Genomic DNA, 20829 nt, shown 5'->3' on the forward strand with positions numbered 1-20829 from the left:
TGTAAACCTGAACTGCACACAGCATCGCAGGGCCTCACCCCAAAGACCTGACACTCTAAATACATCTAAACCCAAAGCTTGGAGACTGAGGTCTTCTGTTTTATGTGTCTTCTGTTCTTCTTGTTTCCCAGAATGCATGCCCTTGAGAGGGTTGCAGTGAGTGCTGCAAAGTTCAAAAGCAGGAGAACTAATGAGTACAGCACGTACGGCTAAATGGAACCTTATGCACAATACTGAAGGGGAAATTTGAGAAAGCAGACTGTAACTAGTCCTGGTACAGTGGACCAGATGGGAAACAGATCTCCAGTTTACAGAACCAGAATGAAAAAGAGTAAATGGACACGCTACTGGCAGTAAACAGGGAAGGCAAAAGCCCCCTGGCTTAACTCACAGTCACTGTGAACATCACCCTGTCTCCAGCCAGGAGAGGCTAGTTTGCATGCAGAGTCTGCTGTGGTCTCAGGTAAGACACTGGGACTTTTATTAAGAGCAGTCAAGATTCAGAAGTCCTTACTATTGTTGATTTACTCAGTTTGACTGCAGCAATGTATTGCTCAGATCCACCCTCTCCTTTTCTATGTACATAAGCATACATACAATTTGAGAAAGACTGAGCATTACATATTTGAAGCAGTTTCTCCCACAGGATTGCAAAGCATGTCATAAATATCATGACGAAGCACACATTTCTGCTGCAACAAAAGACATAGTCACTTGACTTCATTACTAAGTGAAACCAAGATAGCTCAGTTTAGATCTGAAATAAGTAGGTGACTTCCCACTGACTTCCATAGCTTTACAGCTATTTCCATGAGAGTAAAATTCAACCTGGAGTGTGTAAATAGTGACTGCAAGGCTGAAGATACAGAATTTTCCCTTGTCTTCCTACCTATTCCAGTAAATAAGCACTCTTTAACTCCTATCCTCTAGCATAGGGTGGGTCTTTGCCCAGCACAGTCCTCCAGGCTGAAAGCAGAACAAACCAGCAGAGCTCCGTGTGCATGTGCACCCTGACCAGGTCAGGAGGGCAGCTCCCTCCCTCAGGAAACAACCAGCTCACTTTCAGCTAGCTCCTTGCCCTGAAAGGAACTCACCTTCTGATACCACTCGGAAGCAGCCAGCCTGGAGCAATTTCAATGTCACAGCAAACATGAAGCATCAAGTGCCTCATAAAGCAGATTAGATCCTTGCAATGTGACATGACTACGTTCATGCCACTCTCAGTAACCAAAGCAATCATTTCTCAGAAAGGCTGCACTGGAGCCAGCAGAAAAAGTGATAAACACACAGTACTGGGCTCCCCTGAGCAGACGCTGCATGAACCTGAAGACTGAGCTAAATTTACCGTAGAATTTTGGAATGGTTAATGAAGTGCGCTGTCAGGCACAGCAAGCTGGCATGGCTAATTGGCTGCAATTAGGGGCCATATTTTTCTGTGCATAAACAGGTTTTGCATATAAGCAATGATATCACAAAATTTGAGAAAACCCATTCAAAGGCTGCAAACAAATAATAAATGGCAGGTTTGGGAGACAGCTATTCCATATTTAAAATGTGTATTGCTATTTAAACAGATGGGTTATCTTGACTTCAGCTTAGAGCAGGATCCCTTTCCTTAGGCAAAACTGGCTTTTATGGGAGGGATACATTTAACCATGTAGGCCTTGAAGAGTCACACCACTTGAGCAGAACATAGCATAACTTACATTGTCTTCCTTTCCTTTACTATGATACTGGTAGGAATTGAGAAATAAAACTGTGTCTTCAGGAAGGAGCAGAATGTGCATAAGGCACTGACAGCACAGGCCGGTCCTGGAGTAAAAATCCACCTCTAAGTAGATGTTATGGGAAACACTGTAGCTAGTTTAGAGAATATGAGAAAATGCAGCGTCTGAGCTGGCCAATGTAGAACAGTCTCTTGCATTCCAACAGTCTTTTGTTTTATGTTACAGGAAGGGAGCAGAGAAAAGAGAAAAGTAGAAGTGACATCAAATGGTCATACAGCAAAATGGACCAAAGGCTCTTGCTTTAAAAAATGACAGAATTTGGTTAATGGGTGGTAACATGTAATTTGATACAGCTTGATTCTTTCATATGTGATCACAGGCCTAGATGTGGGATGACAAAGCCTTCTGAAAGCTTGGAAGGAAATCTGGAAAGAAGAAATATTCCTTTTTACTGCCTAACTTTATTACTATTATACAATGTTCGGCCCCATGGGATTGAACCAGCTTATTTTGTCTGCGTCAGCGCTGGAGCATGCAACAATGCAGTCTTCAAATGAAGCAGCATGCAGCATGTGGCAGTCTACCCAGGCCTTCACAGATGGTGGGGTAAGCTTAGCTTAGCAGAGTTTTGTGAAAAGTTGAGCTTTCTGCCTCTGCGAGTTAATTAAGCGTATTTTGCCTCGTGTTCACATGATCTATATTAGGCTTATTCAATTACTAGGTATGTAACCCTGCATTACGCAGCGTAAGACACACTGACGAACCACAACAGCTTTTTTAAGAGACAACAGCCAGCTGGAAGATTTTACCTCTGGGTCAGATATAGTGGAGATGTGTATCAGACGGACCTACAGGACTCACTGTGCAGCCTGCAAGGGAGTGCTAAGTACAGGCTGTGGACCCAGACTCTGGAAAGCCTACTGCTGATATTGCAACTTGATGTTTTAGAGCTATGCTATGCTGGGGAGTCCCTCCTGCTCCTCCAGCAACTCAGAATCAGGAATATGTCAAGATAATTTAGGCCCACAGTTGCTGCCTCCTTTCCCCAGGCTGTGAATTCTCTACTACAGCCATAGGAGGCACAGAAGAGAATGTCATCTGGTTAATAATATTAGCCATTTATTATCGACACAGAACTAAAAGCCTGTTAGGTCATTCATAGGACTTAAATATTTACGTCCTTCCTGCAGGAGCCTCATTTCACCCGTGGTTTGTATTGTGTAGCAAAAATCAGCCTACAGCTGCACTAAAATTTTGGCTCTTTCTTGGCCTACAATATTAAAGAAATGACAATACTGTAAGTTTATTTCCTCTTCTCTTTTGGGCTATACTTCATATCCTTATTTACTGAATGCTGGTCCTGAAAAATTCTATTCACCTCAGGCAACTCATTTTTGATAGTTGAGTAAAATGTCACAAATGCTTTTTTCATTATCGTCAATCCTTCTGGTAATAGGCACTCAGGCAGAGCTTGAGCATAGCCTAGCCAGTTCCTCAAAACTGCTTTGCAGTAGACTTCTGTTAGAGACTAATATCTATCCCCAATATATATTTTTTTTTCACTAAGATTAAAAAAAAAAAACACAGAAGGTGCCAGTAAGTTTTAATTGAAATTTGTTCAAAGGCTACGCTAGAATTTTCTGCTTTGAAATCCATGACACTATCATTAGTTTCAATAGGGAATGTTGCACTAAAAATACACTAGATAATCATTGATTCAGCGAGACAAAGTGGTTCATGTTATGGCTTGATGTCACTATTCAGATACAGTGGGCTAAACTTTGATTGCACATTTTCCCCCCGCAAGAGCGGTAAAAAAATCAGATTAAGTTGCATTAAATTGTACCTGATCGTCTCCCTTTAAGGACAACTCCATAGGGGGATTTAAGCATTTTAACTCTCAGTGTCAAAGCCTAACAGTTAGGTGGCTGGCTTCCAAAATCAGTTCTACAGTGGTGATTGGCTTACAGATTCAACTTACTATATCTAGTTTCAAAACAGAGCAGTGGCTGATGCAATCAGTCCCATAAGAAAAGCTGACAAAGTTGTACCTCCTATAACACATGAAGAGTGGGAAAAACTGATTCTGATCCCAGAGTTCAGTGAACAGCATACAGAATGCATTGACCTTGGCTCAGAGAGGTCAAAATACCCAGTTTTCAGTTACTTATAAAGCCCTCCTGTCCTGTAACTATTTAGGCTGAAGATTTATGTGCCTCAGGACAGTTGTTTCTTCTCCATTTCACCAACTAGTTGCATCTGCTGGACAGCAAATCTAAAACTGGAAAGACTGGAAATAATAAAATCAAGACGTATACCTTCCTAAGTTTCTGAATACAACACCATATATGTCTAGCATGTATCCACAGCTTAGAGAAATTTTAAACACAAACACACACTTTGGGAATAACAGACGTTTCCCTTACCTGTATGTGTTGGTTGCTGGTACTCTCCAGATTTGAATACCTTGGAGAATCCCCTCAGCTCCGACGATCACACTGAGGTTGGAGTTCCTGTAGGCATCGTTGCATTGGCTCTGTGTGGGGCCATAGGCTCCGCTAGCACCACACGTTGTGAACAGCCAGTGATCTGAAATGAGAGCGTATACAAACCATGCTCTGAACACACAAAGATCAAGTAGCTGCTCTGCTCTTTATCCACCCTCTGTTCTTGCAGTATCAAGAGAAGAACTTGGCCCTTCAGGTTTTAGCCAGAACAAATATTCACACAGCTCTTTCAAACGACTCATAACACCGTACAGCTTTGACAGCTTCTCATCTAAAACTTCTCAAAACTGCTACAACCATGAGCATGGCTTTACTTTTTCTAAGGCTCAAAAAGGAGAAGATGACAGAGTAGAGAAGTAAAATGCAGCACAGACCACTCAGCCTCTGGCTCTGCTCACTAGGCTGTTAAACAGCATGCTCGTAACCTCAAGAGTGGTACATTTTAGCCATTTCAGCTCTTATTTACATTTGATTATTGAACCTATTTTGTATGGCAAAGTAGCTGTTAATTAGATAAAAACCTGTAAATACATCATCATCTCAGTGATTACAACATAACAGTAAACTGATAACATTTTGAATAATGATTTGCTCATGAGATTCAATTTAAGTTTCAGAAGGCAGAACACCTAACTGGCCTGTAAAACAAGTGTTCAGCTCTGCATGTTCCAGTTCAGATCTTTGGGTGCAAAGCAATGCACCCTGAATGCAGCCTTTTTCATCAAATGGAAAGACCAGCCCCGTACAAATAGATTTCTAGAACATGGCTTTGATGATTTGTGCCTCACAAACCTGAATTTTTAATTTGAATACGTGATGCCAGCATGTTGCAAGATCACAGTGCTCTTATATCAAACAATTTGATAGTACTGTAAGAAATAAAGTGGCTGGTACTTCTGAAAAACCTTCATAACAGAGCCTTGGCTGCTCCTGAAGTAATGCAAAACTGCTTTAGGAAAGCTTCCCTATCTAGGTATTGCTGAGAGAATAAGCTCTTACATCTTACTGCAAAATCTGTATCACCTCTCCTCAAGACTACTCTCCAAGGACCTTCTAGGGACTTTGCTACTGTTGTATATTGATACACTTATTTTACTTATTTCTCAAATCCTTCAGCAATAGATGGCTATATATAGCCTTAAAATTAGTAGATAGCAAATGGAATAATTCCTCCTCTGACACCAGTGCACTCCTTCCCATGAACAACACGCAAGAGGGGAAAGCACCTAAGAAAGGAACTAGGCCTAAAGGTTCTTATGCAAAATGCTTCAGCAGCACTGATTCTGCAAATACTTACAGTCTTATACCTGAAGCTTCTTATATTCATTATTTTTTTTTTGGGGGGGGGGAGAGGGGGCGGGAAAAAAACACCATCAGAAACAAAGTGAAATTTCACACAAAATGGAAGATGAGACTCATTCTGTCAGCTATCACAGCAATTTAACATTGCAGTATCCCAGTGGGCTAAGCCACCTGCACCGAAACATATGTTTAGTAAAGCAGACAGGTAAATGCCTTTGCTTGGAACAATAAGAAGCCATTTGGATGTCTCTGGTGAAACATCAAAAATGTTCCCAAATGTAGCAGCAGGTGACCTTCAAGAGGACAATATACCCAAAACACAAGAGAATGAAATGGAAAATGGAAAGGGATTATAGCCTAGCACAGACCACAGCATATGCATACTGCTGCTATAGTTAAGCTTTGCATTTACTATTTACCCCATTTAAACAAACTTCACTCCTTATTTATCTGCTTACATAGCAAAAGCATCTCTAGACTATCACACATGCAACACGCAGCATAGCTGTACCTGGAAGTGGCAGCTCTTGACTCTCGCTGGGTTCCATAGGCAGGGGATCAATGAACTACATCTTATTCCAAAATGCTTTGTAATGACTCTCTGTTTCCTTAAATGGCCCGATGCCCTGCTAGATCAGAAGAGAAATGCCCTCCTGCTGTAATCATTATGCCTCGAAATCTTGAACTGAAAAGGTTTGGTATTTTCTGCTTCTTCAGGAGACTGTAAGGTGCTCACTTCCAGAGCAGAGGCAGTATCAGGGCAAGACCAAACAGTGCTAGTGATCTAAGATTAGTGAATGTGCATCTAAGCTCTTCAAATTTGACTTTTAAAGCAGAGCATGAGAGGTCTGGAAAGCAAAAGTCAAAGATATATTATAACTGGAAGTGAGACATAAGGAGCCTGGAGATGACTGAGCACAGAAGGAATTATCTTAGACTTCAGAAGTGGTCCTGTTGTATTGACACAGTGGTATATGCAAGATTTCATCTAGAGCCTCCTGGGTTCTGCACTTGCTGTAGTCAGTGCAAGCAAACAGATCTAATTGCTCAGTTAAAGTAGGTGGACAGGAATGAAGAGGTTTCAGAAGCAGCAGAGCTGCAGTGACCTCTGCAAAGAGCAGTCTGAGGAAGTCTGGCCCAAGTGATGTCTATGGGGAGACTGCAGCTGATTTCAGGGAGCAAGGGTTTCAGTAAAAAGCCTACAGACAGGTACTGCATGATCTCCTCATTCATGACTCCTCTGACCTGCAAACAATGGTCTTTCTCCTGCTGATATTCACTTTTGTTTTTATACCAAAAGCCATTCTAACATTTAACAGCTTTGCTGCTGAACTAAATGGAATAGAATATGGCATGGGAAGAAGTTGCCCCTCATTTCAACATAAATAGCACAGATAGGTCTCAATTACTATTTCAGATTCAGATGAAAAACCTTGCACTTCCCTTCCTCTTCTCTCTGAAGTTTCACAAAGCTCATCCTCAACACACAGAAACAACAGAAGCTGAAGTTCTTAAACTGGTATTAAAACAGACTCAAAGTACTCCCTACCTTAGGTAACTCACCATTCCTTTTCTAAGAAAGAACAACCATTCTTTTTTTAAAGCAAGAATAACCATTCATTCATCCCTGCGATGTACTGGTTTTCTCGTGATTCTCAAAATGACTGCAGCATGTCTCTTGAGCTCAGCACTTCAACAGGTTGCTGCCTGCCACAGCAGCTCACAGTAATTCGATTGGAAGCATTATTTTCATCTCCAAAGATAAAAGCAGCAGCCCTGATCTGAAACTCCTTAAGCTGCTATGTGAGAAGCACCCATTCTTTTTTCCACTGGTGTACAACTGTGGTCTGATGCATACTGCATGGCATGCCTCTCCTTCACTCTGCAGTGTGTGACAGAGGAGTGCTGCTGGCACTGCTTTGGAATTTTGCCCGACTTCATACAAGTTACAGATGCCTGATTTCCAGAAACAGCTGAGCATTCCCATGATGAAAATTAACAGGAAACCAAACGCAGGGTCCTTAATAGGTTCTGCCATGGGCAGTTGCAAGATGCTAACCGGGTTTAAGAACTGGAAATACCTCTTTAGGATAGGGGGAAGAAAATAAATGAATCGAGATTCAGAATTGGGGTATTACGTTTCAGTGAATAATTTATATACTGATAGAATGCCCACTTTCATGGGAAATTTGGCAAAAGGACTATTTGGTCTGCTGCCTATTCACCCACACACCTGCCCTCCCCAGGCTGCCAGGCAGGCTTCCCAACACACTGCTGAGGTCCCAGCAAAAATACTGTGCAAGAAATGCCATTTAGGCCCCGTTAAAATAGATTTTTTAAACAAGCCTTCTTCCCAGACTTTTCTTGCCAATTAGATTTACTGATATATTTACACACACGCTGACACTTATTTTCTTCCGCGGAGCAAAAATTCTCATTTTCGTACTGCTTGGCTGGATACATGAAACGCACAGCAATTAACAGCACTGGATTTCAGCCGCAGCAAAGGGGACGGATGCCCCGCTCTTGCGAAAGAAAAAAAGAACAAAAGCCCACAAGACTTAAAATGATTAATTATTTTGAGGCTCTGATACAACCTGCAGCCCAAGGCAGCGCTGCCGCGAATAACAACAAAGAAAAGAAAACAGTGGCACAAAGCCTAAAGCACATTTGTACTGCTAACGTGGAAAGCAATTTGACTGCCACATTCAGCATATAAACCCCATATCGCAAAACAGCCGCTGGCGATTTAGCTATACCTCAAGGGCCTAGATGTATTAAATGGCATTTGTTAAATTAAGCTGGTTTGAACCAAGGTTCAACTTGCTCCAAACCAAAGCTTCCCGGTGATTTGAGAGAATCACAAACTAAGCACCGTGGGGCTGGGCTTCTTTTGGAATTTAAAGTAAAACAGTAGCAAAATGCATCAGTGCTTTCTAACAACGTGTGGGCACTATGCGGAATGCATTGCCACAACCTCTAGTCAGGCAAGAGGCTATCCTCACTGCCACTAAATTAATAACAATAAGAGTTAATAAGGGTTATAAGGCCTAGCATTTTAGGGGCAAAAAAAACCCCAGTGGCTAAAATTATGGAAGCAGTTAATTCTGTTAATTGTCCCTCAGGGGCTTCATTTCACTAAGGCAGCCGAGAACGAACACAATGCCACAAACAGGCAGAACACTTGCTTCATCTTCTTCGTAAAAACATTCACAAACTCCTTTGAAGCATTTGACCAACAAGGGAAGTCAGAAGCTGACAGGAGACCAGTGACACTTGGCTGCCATTGATGAAGGCAATGGAAGATCTGGACATATTTTTCAGCTCACCAAGAGCCGCAGTAATGACAAATGTATTTCAGATCACTCCTCAGTGTCATTTCAAATAAATACTCAAAAATTCTTTCTTGTTTCAGAATTTTCTTAAGTGTCCGTGTAGATAAAGGGAACACCACCAGGGCATCCTTTGAAGAAATTACCTGTGGTCAGTATAACAGGGCAAGGAGCTGACTTTGAACAATGATGAGAATGGTTTGTTTCTTCCTGCATTCAGGAACCACCAACTAACAAAGCAGCATGAAGAAAATTAACTTCTTTTCTCATTTACATTTCATGTAAAGGGATACAGGGAATTTTCCATAAAGGCTCTTTAGTGGGAGATGCTATTAACTTTTTGGATTTTTTTTTTCATTTAGAGATGTAAAGTGTAATAGAAACGTATGTTGGATAACGCAGACCAGGTCAGGAGGATGTAGCAAAATTATTTCAAAACCTTTCCTCAGATTTATAGCAGTTTCTGCACAGTTTAAACTGTTGTTTTGAAAGAGTAACAGCAGATTTAAATCTTAGGCCTAAAATCTGTTTATTTCAATGGTCTGTTTAACTCTAGAGAGCAGGAATTCCAATTTAACTTCGCTATGTTGGTTCTCAGTATTGTACCTTAGCTATTTTTAATCCTCTAGAGAAAGCAAGTGTAAACATTGCAATAAAGAAATTCAGGCCTACATAATCTGAGATCCCACTACCTATCCATCTCTGAACATTTTCTATCACTATTCAGAAAGCTCCTTTTGCTGAGGAGGACGGTACTGAGCCGTTTGATCACTGTGTTAATTGATGCTTAATACAAAAATACAATTCTGCAGATACCTTTATTGCATTACGCCAACAGTTCAGTTAGTATAATTGCACACAAAAAGCAACCAAATGTAATTTTCTTCTACTTAATACTCGCTTTGCTGTTCCTTTCAGCTCCTTCATCTGATTAACTAATGTGACTCAGAGTTCTTCCGAGAAACAGCAATGTAAGTACTTGCAACAGGACACTCTCTGATGCAAAAAAACCAAACTCTCTGCAACCACCAAGTGTGTGGCGAAGAAACCGGAGCTGCGGAAAATGGTAATCCAGTCCAGAAAACTATGTGACGACAGCCTCCACGCAAGAAGCCACCATCTCACAACAGCAGACTGGATGGCACGAAACAAGGCAAGATTTGAGGGGAAAAAGATGAACATTTTTGTTCATATTACAACACACCATTTTTGCACTATGTGCCCTGACACAAGTAAGCTGTCAGCAGACTGATGAGAAGCTGAAACACTGAAAGAGAGGCTATCCTCATGGCATTTAGAGTCTACTCAGAAGCATCAGAAATCTTTAATTAAAGCTTGAGTGCTCTGTTTCTTGTTATCTCCTTTTGCCTACTGAGAATCCTATTTTCTCCCCTTGCATTTCCATGATAGTCATTTGTTTACCTAGAATTCCTCATTAGTGCTCGCTGTATCTCTCTATGCTTGAATTTTCCATATTCTGGTCTTGTCTATAAAAGGAAATTGCATTGGTTTGATTTAAATTGGCTTTTTAATTGGTAGTTAAACTCCCTGTAGAGAGATGCTGTGGTTTGAGCAGTTGTCAGTTTTACTTAAACTAATAGTGAACACATTTAAAAACTAAGCTGAAGTAAGCACGCTTTACATCTGTACAACCTCTGTACAGATTTAATCTGAAATTCCAATCAAAAGTTCAAGTTACAAACCTAGTTGCTTCAATACTCTGGTATAAACAGGCTTTCTTGCAACTTTTTGGCAGGCTTCTTCCACAACCAAATTTCACCTGCAATCTTTCAGCAAGAAGCTGGCATTCCAGTAAATGACATGTTAATTAATTAATTGAAAAGGAAAGCCTGTGCATAGCCTTGTGGCTATCCATCTTGCATTGCAAGTGACTGGGCAAATTTAGATCTACATGGATTTTTTGTGTGTCAGCCCTGGTCATCATCAAGAAACTTGAGAGAATAACATCACTACTGCAGCAGTTTGGGGTCTTGTTCTCCACACAGCACATTCATCAGCCTCTCCTTTATAAATGACAGTGGTTAATAGATCTCTAGAAGCTTCAAGACACCTTATGGTGTGGCTGTGTTATATGCTTCAAAACTTTTGCTGGCTTCCTGTGTATGGATCACGGAGATGTGCCAAGCTGAAGCGTTTAACTCAGTACAGGGCCTGAGAATAGAGAGGACAGTGACACTGGCAGTGATGACAATTTATTTCTTCTGCCAAAACTGGATTTCCTAGCAGGGGGAATGTTAGTTACAAAGGAGCAAATCCAGCTCCTTACCCTTAAAAGCAATGGACCTTGTTTGGATATATGGACAGGTAACCGAAGTAAATCGAAATCTTTCAGACTGTACTTCTAGCTGCGTAGGCTGAGCTGGCTCAGAGACTTGAGGAAGGCATTTTATTATTCTGTTGTCTCCTTAGCTACAGAAACAGAGTTTTTTTTAGAGTTTCAATATGATTTCTTAAGGAGGAAGTATTACAGCCCGTGAAGCACCAGGCGAGCCAAAGATCACATTAGCTGTAATTACTTCTGGCTGTGCTTATATTGGTCAGTGCAGTCTTTGGGACTTCAGGGTGGTGATGGTGCTGCTGTTTCACGCACACAACAGTAAATATGGGGCCATGAAAGCAATGGCCTTGGCAGACTCTGCCTGAGGTTTCTTAAATGCATTACAGAATGCAGAAAGTAACAAGATTAAACTGGGTAAAATGCATAGCCCAGGGACTAAACAAGGATCTGCACTGCTTACTGAGAGCAGGGAGCGAGGAACACAAAGGTGAAAGGTGATTTGGTACTCTAGAGACTACCTTGTCCCAGAGGTGCAGAACTTGTTATTTGCTCTTGTAAAACTTCATGTGTTTGGTGACCGACCAGCAAGATCTCTCTGCAAGGCCCCTCTACCCTTGAGGAAGCCAGCAGCTCCTAGTTTAGCATCATTTGCAAACTTATGTAGCAAGCATTTAAATCCTGTATCCAGATCATCTAGAAAAACATGAGAGAACCCTAATGCACAGGTCCACTCAGCCCAGCATCCTCTCACAAAGGCTCATTCTCCCTATCTAATCCTTTACTCCTGCACTTTTCTTGCTGTATGATGCTCAATACAGAAAATATCAATAAACTCCACTTGACGCAACTCTTGGCAGACACTGCAGACATCATTTTTCCACTGTTGGTGGTCACTTTACCAGAACTTGCTGGTTCAGGTGCCAGCAGCTGCTCTGCTGGGGCTAATAGGTCCAGCTTTTCAAGCAGGCATGCAAGACTACGTGGAGCTTTTATCACACTGGCTAGACTGCTGCTGGTATCAGAACTGACTTAACACTAGCTCATGTATTTCAGCAGTACACTGCAGGTAGCAAAGTGAAACATAACGTAGAACAGAAAAGATTTAAAGAAGTCTTTTTAAGATAAAGGAATGGGAGAGAAGGAGACAGCATGAACAAACTCCTGGGCTTACTCATAAAGTAGGCATGTACCAATCATACTCCTCCATTGTCTTCTGAAGAGGTGGGTTTTTTGTTCGTTTATAACAAACTTAGGAAAAGCTCTGAAGAAAGGCTTTGGTTAAAAAAAAAAAAAGAAAGAAAGAAAAGAAAGAGGAGTCATATTGCCTTTAGCCACATTTAACCAAAATCTGCACTTGTTGAAAATCTCTGCTGTCTGAAAATAATTCTCAGTTCAGACCATTACCTGCTGGACCAGAAATGGGGGCGGTGCCGAGTTGGAGATTTCCCAGAAGCTTTTGTTCCCATCCAAAATTATTCTGGCCTCTTCTACTGGTGAGCAAATTGCTTGAGTCTGGAGTAGTACTTCGAGGTATCTTCTCCCCGTTGACTAGAAAACAAGAAGTCACAGACTGATTTATCCCTGTGCTGAGTCAGCATGCAATCCAGAGCTCAAGCTAAATAAAGGGCTGGAGACTTCTCTGCTGAGAATTAGAGCCTGTAGACATATGATATAACAGCATTAAAAGGAATGGGCAGATTGACTTTCAATTGCTGTTATGGGAACTGTGACAAAAATAAATAGGAATAGGTGGTGGACAAAACAAGTGAATGAAGACACAAAGCAGAAGTACAGAACAATCTTTAGCAACCGTTAGAAAGTTGTTCTTTTAGCCAGTTAAAATATGTACAGTCTTTCTCAGTTACAGCTTAACTTTAACATCTCTTTAGAATACCAGAACCTGAGGTGCACTGTTTCTACGCACAGTAAACAAGAACTATCATTGCCTAAATGGAAATACTCACAGCCCCAGACAGTGCAAACTAACACAAAGCAAATGAAACTTTCTGACTGCTGTTGGATGAGGAAGTGGCTTAGAGGTTTTCTGTCTACTGAAAACGACAGAGGTTGTAGCTTCAAGGCTAGGAGATGAACAAGTAGCCAAGTTCTACTGTTCAACTCAAGACATAAGTTTCATGTGTTATGAGCAGCAATCCTTATGTAAGTTTTTCTTTCAAAGAATGGAGTGACAGATAATTAAAAACATTTACAATTTAAGCATCTCAGTATGCATGAGGTTACAAGCTAGACACAACTGCTCAGTAAAAATCTAAATGAGGTGAATCTGGCAGCAGAGTTATAGGCTGAACCTATTTTAGAGGCTGGTCAATCACAAAATCTGGATCTAAATCCAAATTTTTCCCAAGAGTACGATAAAGGGGATCTTAGTTTCTGATTCAGACTTAAATGCGTATCAATCCAAATAAAAGAAAACCAAAACCATAAAAGGCACAACAAAACAAACTTGTTCTAATTTAATTTATTGTGCTGAACGTTATTGCAAAGTTAGTGTCAATCACAGTCCGCCTCTTTTTTTTCCTAGTACAGAGTCCAACTGTCACTCATTTTGATAACTGTCACACAACAAAACAGGTCATGTCAAACTCTGTAATTACAGATTGCCTTCTGCATCAGTTTGTGTGGATAGGTGATGCTACTATTCTAGCTGCAAGCCGACTCTCCGACACCATGTGTCTTACTGTCCATTTACTGCCAAACCTGGAACCAATTCACCAGTCAGTTCCACTAATAAGACATGTGTTGAATGGTCTCCTTGATCTGAGCACAGATATTTCAGAAACATACCTCTTTTCAAGAGTCTTTTGAACATGGCAACACACAATCCTTTCCCCACAGTTTCCATCCCTCTCCAAATTTCAGTTGCATGGCAAATAAAAGACAAACCACTTGCAGACAGAAGGAAAACTTACTTGTTAAAAAACAGTCCAGACTAAGGGAGATATTGTCAAAAGCAATAATGGCATTGGATCCTTTTTCCCATGAAGCAGTGATCTGAAACCAAAACCTGCAGAGATTGGAAGAACAGGGATTAAAAAATCTCTCTGGTAGAAGGATGAAACAGAGCTATTCTAAATTAAAGCAGATTTAGAATGGAAGAAAAAAGCTTTCTTTTCACATACAAAAATATTAAATTGACAGAGTCCTAACTCCTGAAAAAGCAAAGATGATCTGAGGAGGGGAGCTGTACATGAATATATATATATGTCCCTTGAGAAGCACACAAGCTGAAGCAGGTGTCAGTACTTGTTGGGTGGTGGGTTCAGGATTAAAGTTAAAATTCCCTGACTCATGGCACACGCCCACACAAATCAAACAGTTAAGGTGATTTTATTCTCATAAGCAATTCGTACCCTGAAGTGTTAAGAAAAGTAAGTATGCTGAGACTCCTGAAGTCATTTAGGAATGTGTAAAAGAAACTAGCAAAGGCTGAAATCAATATATGTATTTAGTGTTGATCCACCTTCAAGGAAACAAAAGATATCTAACAATCCTGGTAGCCAAAAAAAAAAAAAAAAATAGAGAAGCGACACTGGACAGTCTATAGGAACAGCAGATCTCATCATCCCCTGGTAGAAGCTGTACCTTAAATCACTCATATTCTCTGGATTTTGCAGGAAATAGGCTTTTGCCTCTCCTATATTACCAAAAAAAAAAAAAAGATTGCTGTAAATTCATCCTCATTGGTACTACAAGTCAACAGGTAAAGCAAAAAAAAAAAAAAATAACAAAAACAAAACAAAAAAACGCACAACCAAGTATTTCAAATCTGATAGTACACAGACCATGACTTTTTTTTTTTTTTTAAGGGCACGTGTGGATTTGTATTTTCATTTAGCTTAAGAAGTTCACGTTACCTGGAAGTGTACAAGGCCAGGTTGGATGGGACTTGATTTAGTGGTTGGCAACCCTGCCCATGGCAGGGGGTTGGAACTGGATGGGCTTTAAGGTCCATTCCAGCACAAGGGATTCTACAAAACTATGTTCTCCTGATGCATATCTGTGACATTAAGTCATAATACTGTGCTTGGGATGGGAAAACAATTTATAAAAGCAACTGACAATGGTGTGGCAGTCAGATACAATGCCAAGAGGTTGTATCAAGACTTAGAAAAACATGAAGACAGCAAGCTTCATGATGCAAGCTGCAAGAGAACACGAAATGCTCTTTAAACTTCATTCACTTTTGTATCTTAATGTTTTACACCAGGATAATTTGAAGCCATTTATGGGTCTCTTTAATGTAGATAACTTGCTGATGGTTCCTACTCTGTCTTTTAGATATAATCATTTAGCCAGAATATGAATTCTTTCAGGTGTTCCAATTTAGATGACAAACAGAGGAACAAAACAGGTTTTTCTGAGGAGCATTCCTGTTTATTTAAAAGGGCTGTACAAATTCTGTATCCTGCACTGCTGCAAGCATCTAGACACCAGCAAGAATGTTCTTCACACAGACTCTCATCCTTTATACATAGTTATTCATCTAAAACATTTTCTCTCGTTGTTTTGGTGGCTATCAGTATTCACAGATTAGACTTGTTGCCTCCAGCGGTTTTAAAACCTACCTCTCCTTCACCAATGAATTAACCTCACAAAGCAATACCCAAGTGATGCATTTCTGCTCAGAGGTACATTTGCTTTGGGGACCATACGCCCTTGTGTTTTGATTGAGCTGTCAGACAAAGTGTGCTCTGATCTTCCTTCTCCTCTAAGTTAACATTCCAGCAAAAGAAATGACTGAACTGTATGCGAAACACGTCCTCATCTTGCCTTTCCAGACAATGAATGGTTGTTCTTGCAAAGATTATCAAATGTCCAGCTCCTAACAGCAGGAAGGCATGATTCAAAAGAGGATTTCTACCATGAAAGGGAATGTCATCTAACATGCCCAAGAAAAAAACCGAATAGGTTGCTTTTTATTCCTCTTTAAGAGTCAGCCTTGCCAACTTCCATGGCAGAAACACTGAGACCAGAACACATGAGAAGCTTCCTGAAGTTCAACATTGATTAAAAAAAAAAAAAAAAAAAGAAGAGCCCCCAAAATAGAAAAATTGTGTGAATGTCAAACACTGTCAGGACCACCCGTGTTGCACTGGTTGCCTACTAATCTATGGTTTTTCTTTAATTTTCTAACATGAATGCGAATTCAGTACAAGCCTTCCCTTGAGATCAGCATTACTGCAACAAATAGTTCATCTTTTTCTCTTTTCCAATTTAATGCCACTATTAATTTAGAAATATGATGTCTTTCAAATTCCATTGAAACAAAATCATCAGTTAACCAACACTTCAATCATTAGCTTTGGTGGTTTTAGCTTAATGGGCTAATTAAGGGAAATTTAATCAAAACTGAAGATGGAAATGTCACACATCAGTGAGAAGGAAAAAAACGACAGACGATCTCATTCCCTTGCCCCCTCCTTTTTCTTCTTTCTGTTTGATCCGTGCTTACCGAAATCAATGAAACAACTCCCCTTGGCGTTGCTGAAAGCTGATACTGAAATACCAGATGCACAAGCTACAGTTGTGACTTAGTGTAATGCAGTAGGTGGCCGTGATGCACAGTTATTTTTACAAAGCTCAAAGTGGGCTACGTTGACTGTGCATGCAGTACTTGAACTAGCACCTGTGTAGCACAGATACTGGTGCATCACACTCTGTGGACATGGTGGATGGTCATGAAAGACCATTCATGAAGGCTATTATAAAGCAGCAGCAAAATCAGTGTTCACAATTTTGTTACAGTTTTGTTGCTTATTAAATTCCTGCAAGATCCTCACATGGAATCCAAATCCTGGTCAGACAACTCTGTGCTTGCAAGCTACACTTCTTCATTGGAATGAAAAGGCTGTTGAAGGGTTTTAATGACTCTGATACTAGAAAAATTGCTACTTGAGGACTAGTGGACATTTCTGTCTCTTCTTTGCCCTGTTTGAATCCAGAAACACAGCTAGGAAAAAAAAGTTCCTTAAATGCCTCACATGTTACATCCAGCAAAGCTGAGCATCAACTGAACTGTAAACAGAACATGTACTCTTTTTTTTTTTAAATAATCTGTTTGAGGCAGATGGAAAATGTTGTACCAGGTGGACAAAAAAAATTAATTCAAATCTCCCCTTTGGGGAGCATCAACTCAGCTTTCTGAAGGATTCAAATTTTACATAAATTCAAAAACTCAGGGGTGACTACTGATCAAATACTTCAGAATCACAGATAAGAAATGCCACCAAAGGCATAGCAAATTATTTTCATTTGGTTTGTTTCTTTGGCCCAACCCATGAAATTAGAATCCAGATGAACCGTTCTTTGAAAGGTAACACCAAGTACATTCCAAATAAGTTAAAACCGACACAGAAACAGGATAGCACTGAACCTTCTGTACTGCAGTCTTCCCCACTTCTCACAAACTTTAAATCCTATTTCAGAGCGTTCAGTATTTGAGACTAATGATATCATTTGGGGTTTTCTGTTCAGTTGCTGCTTTTTGTTTCCTTATGTTTTTCTTGATCCTAACAGAAGGCCAGTTCCCCTTGTGCTCCGTGCCTCCTCCCCAAAATCTAGGGCTTATCTATAAAGGGAAATAAAGAGCCAAAATTATGAAAATATATCTACATAGCCTCCATGAGGACAAACTGTTTTGCTTATGACGCCTATCCTTCGGTCTTCATTGCACAGAAATGTTAGCTTTTGGGTGTATTACGTCCTCTGCTGTGTAGAGAAGAAATAAAAATCATTCTCCTTGTATTGAGAATCTCAGCAAATTTTGTATGAATTCTCTGCAGCTCCCTCCCTGCAGCAGCAACTCTGAATTCCACCTAAATATTGTCTCTGGCTCATACAGACACTGAGGCTTCCAGGTAGCTATCTTTCTGCTATTACTTTAGAATGTCTGATAGCAATAATTATTTTTTCATTTTATTGTAAAGACAGGAATTATTGATCAAGACTGAATGTTAATCTCCCCTGTAGTCAACCCCCCATGCAGTGATACCATCACAGCATGCCTGTATTGTTTTGCCTCTGATGGAACCGATTTCTCTGTCTACCTAGCTAAAATAATTATGGCTGAACCTGCTTGAGATTGAGGTACTTACAGAAGAGAAACGTTTTGGGTCAGTAACCCTTATTACATTCGGGTTCCCATTAACTCCTCTGTTAAAAATGATGTATTGTTACTTCACAAAGGCCTTACTATTTGGGATAAAAGACATATTTAGGTGGAATGGGATTATTTGGAGAACTATAAGCATATTAGCAGTTACAGAATCTCAGTTACAGAGACAGAATTAGTCAGTAATGAAGGTTAAGTTTCAAAGGGGTTATTAAGGGCAACCACACAGAATACATACTTGTGCAAAATCTGCCACAGGTACACACTGTCACCAAAAACCACTTTTTCAGAACAGAACAGTCATCACCAGAATAACTATTTCAAGAGAACAGCAGCAGACATAGTTAATGCTATAGAACAGCAGGGCAGTGATACAGACATTAAAGACTCGTTCTGTTTTTAACCAAGTAACGCAGGACTACTCTTTGGATCCACAGAGGAAGAAGGAATAAAGAGTTCTGAGTGTAGAACAGACGCAACCAGTAAATATAGACGTGGTATCGTATAAGGAGTCTAGCTTGTATGAAGGATCCTTGATTCTTTGTGGTAGAATGGGAAGAAACATCAGGAATAACACGAGACAAACGTGTCTCTGTGAACAAAATATTGCCAGGAACCTTCCTTTCCTCTTTCTTCCTCAGTGAGAAACCCAGCATCCAGAAACCTACCAGAAATAAAATCTGAAAGGAGCATGATGAGAAAGCAATGCAAGAACACAAAAGTAGTAGAGCAGTATGACTGTGAGATGACTTCTTTTTACTGCAGCAATGAGCCAGAGGTTCCTCAGCTGCTTTGGCTGCCATTGAGATCAGCACTGCTGAAGGAGACAGACAGAATACAAGATCTCATTCCTGAGGGCCGAAAGGGAATCCTGCTTTAATATAAGCATGAAAAACTGATGAGCCCCACTGTGGTGCAGATAAAACCAGTGAGCCAGCAAGACTAGAATGGGTAAAGATACCAGTTTAAAGAAAGAACAATCATCTGGACACCAATTTTGACTTGCTGCAGCAGAGCATTTCCTTCTAGGGTAACTGAAGTCTGTTGATTTTTTTTTTTTTTTTAATTCAGTCCTCAGGAAGGTCACATCTTTATCTAGCCTTCCAGTTTAAGTCACATTTTTCTCTACCAATGTAGTAAAATCCCTTACCCGGTGTTCAGGAAAATGTTATCCACAAGAACAAAATTTAAAAATTCTCTTCAGTAGAACAGAAGCAGAAGAATATTACTTTTTACTTTCTGGATGTGCTTCCCAGCTAAAAGCACACAGAGAGTAGCCCTGCTGAGAACACTTGGTTTGGGGAAAAGAAGGCTAGGAGGTGACCTCACTGATCTCTGCAACTTCCTTAGCAGGGAAAATGGAGAGGGAGGTGCCAATCTCTTCTCTTTGGTAACCGGTAATGCACAAAAGGGATGGCACAAAGCTGTACCAGAGGCAGTTCAGACTGCACGTAAGGAAAAATTTCTTTACTGTGAGGGTCATCTAATACTGGAGCAGGTTTCCTAGAAAGCTGGTTGATGCCTCATGCCTGTCAGTGTTCAAGAGACATTTAGATAATGTCCCCAATAACATGCTTTAACTTTTGGTTAACTACATGAACTCTGAAGTCCTTTCCAACTGACCTGTTCTCCACCGTATGCCAATTTTGGTGAAGATTGTACTGAGTTTGGACAGATGGCTATTAGTACTTGCTATTTTTACCAGGTTCCTCTACAGAATTTACTCTGAAATGTTTTAAGTAAATGACAGTTGTAGTGGTGAAGATAGGTCTCCGGAGACCAGAGTTGGTCCAGAGTTAAGGCGAACTGGCTAGACTCACGTGGCATCCACTTCTAGGCAACTTCAGACAAGGGGCGGACAGACCCACAGAACATTCAGTGCGTGCCCTCCCACACGCCCAGATCAGCTTCACTAAGGGAGCAGTAATCAAGAAAATTAGAATTTGTTTCTTAATCAACACACTACTTTTCCGGTCAGGCATCAGTCTATTAGAGCTAATTCTTTTTAGCCTTTACATTGCCTAGCAATGCAGTTGCTAGATGGGCTGGTGATAATCAGCATTAGGCTGCAGTAAGCGCTGGAGAGTCACTTACTTACACATGCTTGTGTTTCATCTACAAGAGATGTTCTTTCCTGAGATATGCCTTAACCATACTGTAAAGAGAGCAAAATGTCTAATTGTTAGCTATACAAATCACTCATCTGCAATTACAGCAGGCTTCTGTTTGCTCTTGCTGTCACATTCCCATGATGATACCATTATTAAAATTTAAGCCCACATTTACTAACTAAAAACAACTGTAAAAAGAATCAAGCCCTAACTATTACAGAGCTTTCAAGGCTACATTCCCTACTTGCATTTCTGTGAAGTTGAAAAAGAAAACCCTTCAGTAGGCTTATCATTTATCATTGGAAAAGAAAGAGAATTTTTCCACTGAGTAAAACAATTTCATAATAATGTAGTTCTCCACGCTATTCTCAACTCAAATATTTAGTGTTACATCAATGTGTAAAAATGACCAATTTTCT

At 40.4% G+C, this 20829-nt stretch overlaps 1 protein-coding gene across 1 annotated transcript in view; it reads right to left on the reverse strand.

Moving 5' to 3' along the window:
• Positions 1–20829, reverse strand: part of ALK (ALK receptor tyrosine kinase) — a 53015-nt gene that overhangs the window by 29322 nt on the left and 2864 nt on the right. Inside the window, exons 2-4 of the mRNA XM_021391827.1 lie at positions 14098–14192; positions 12572–12715; positions 4154–4316 (exon numbers count right to left, since the gene is read on the reverse strand). Coding sequence (XP_021247502.1) covers positions 4154–4316; positions 12572–12715; positions 14098–14192 — 402 coding nt within the window. The remainder of the gene's footprint in view (positions 1–4153; positions 4317–12571; positions 12716–14097; positions 14193–20829) is intronic.

This window comes from Numida meleagris, chromosome 3 (assembly GCF_002078875.1).
Source record: "Numida meleagris isolate 19003 breed g44 Domestic line chromosome 3, NumMel1.0, whole genome shotgun sequence".
NCBI lineage: Eukaryota > Metazoa > Chordata > Aves > Galliformes > Numididae > Numida > Numida meleagris.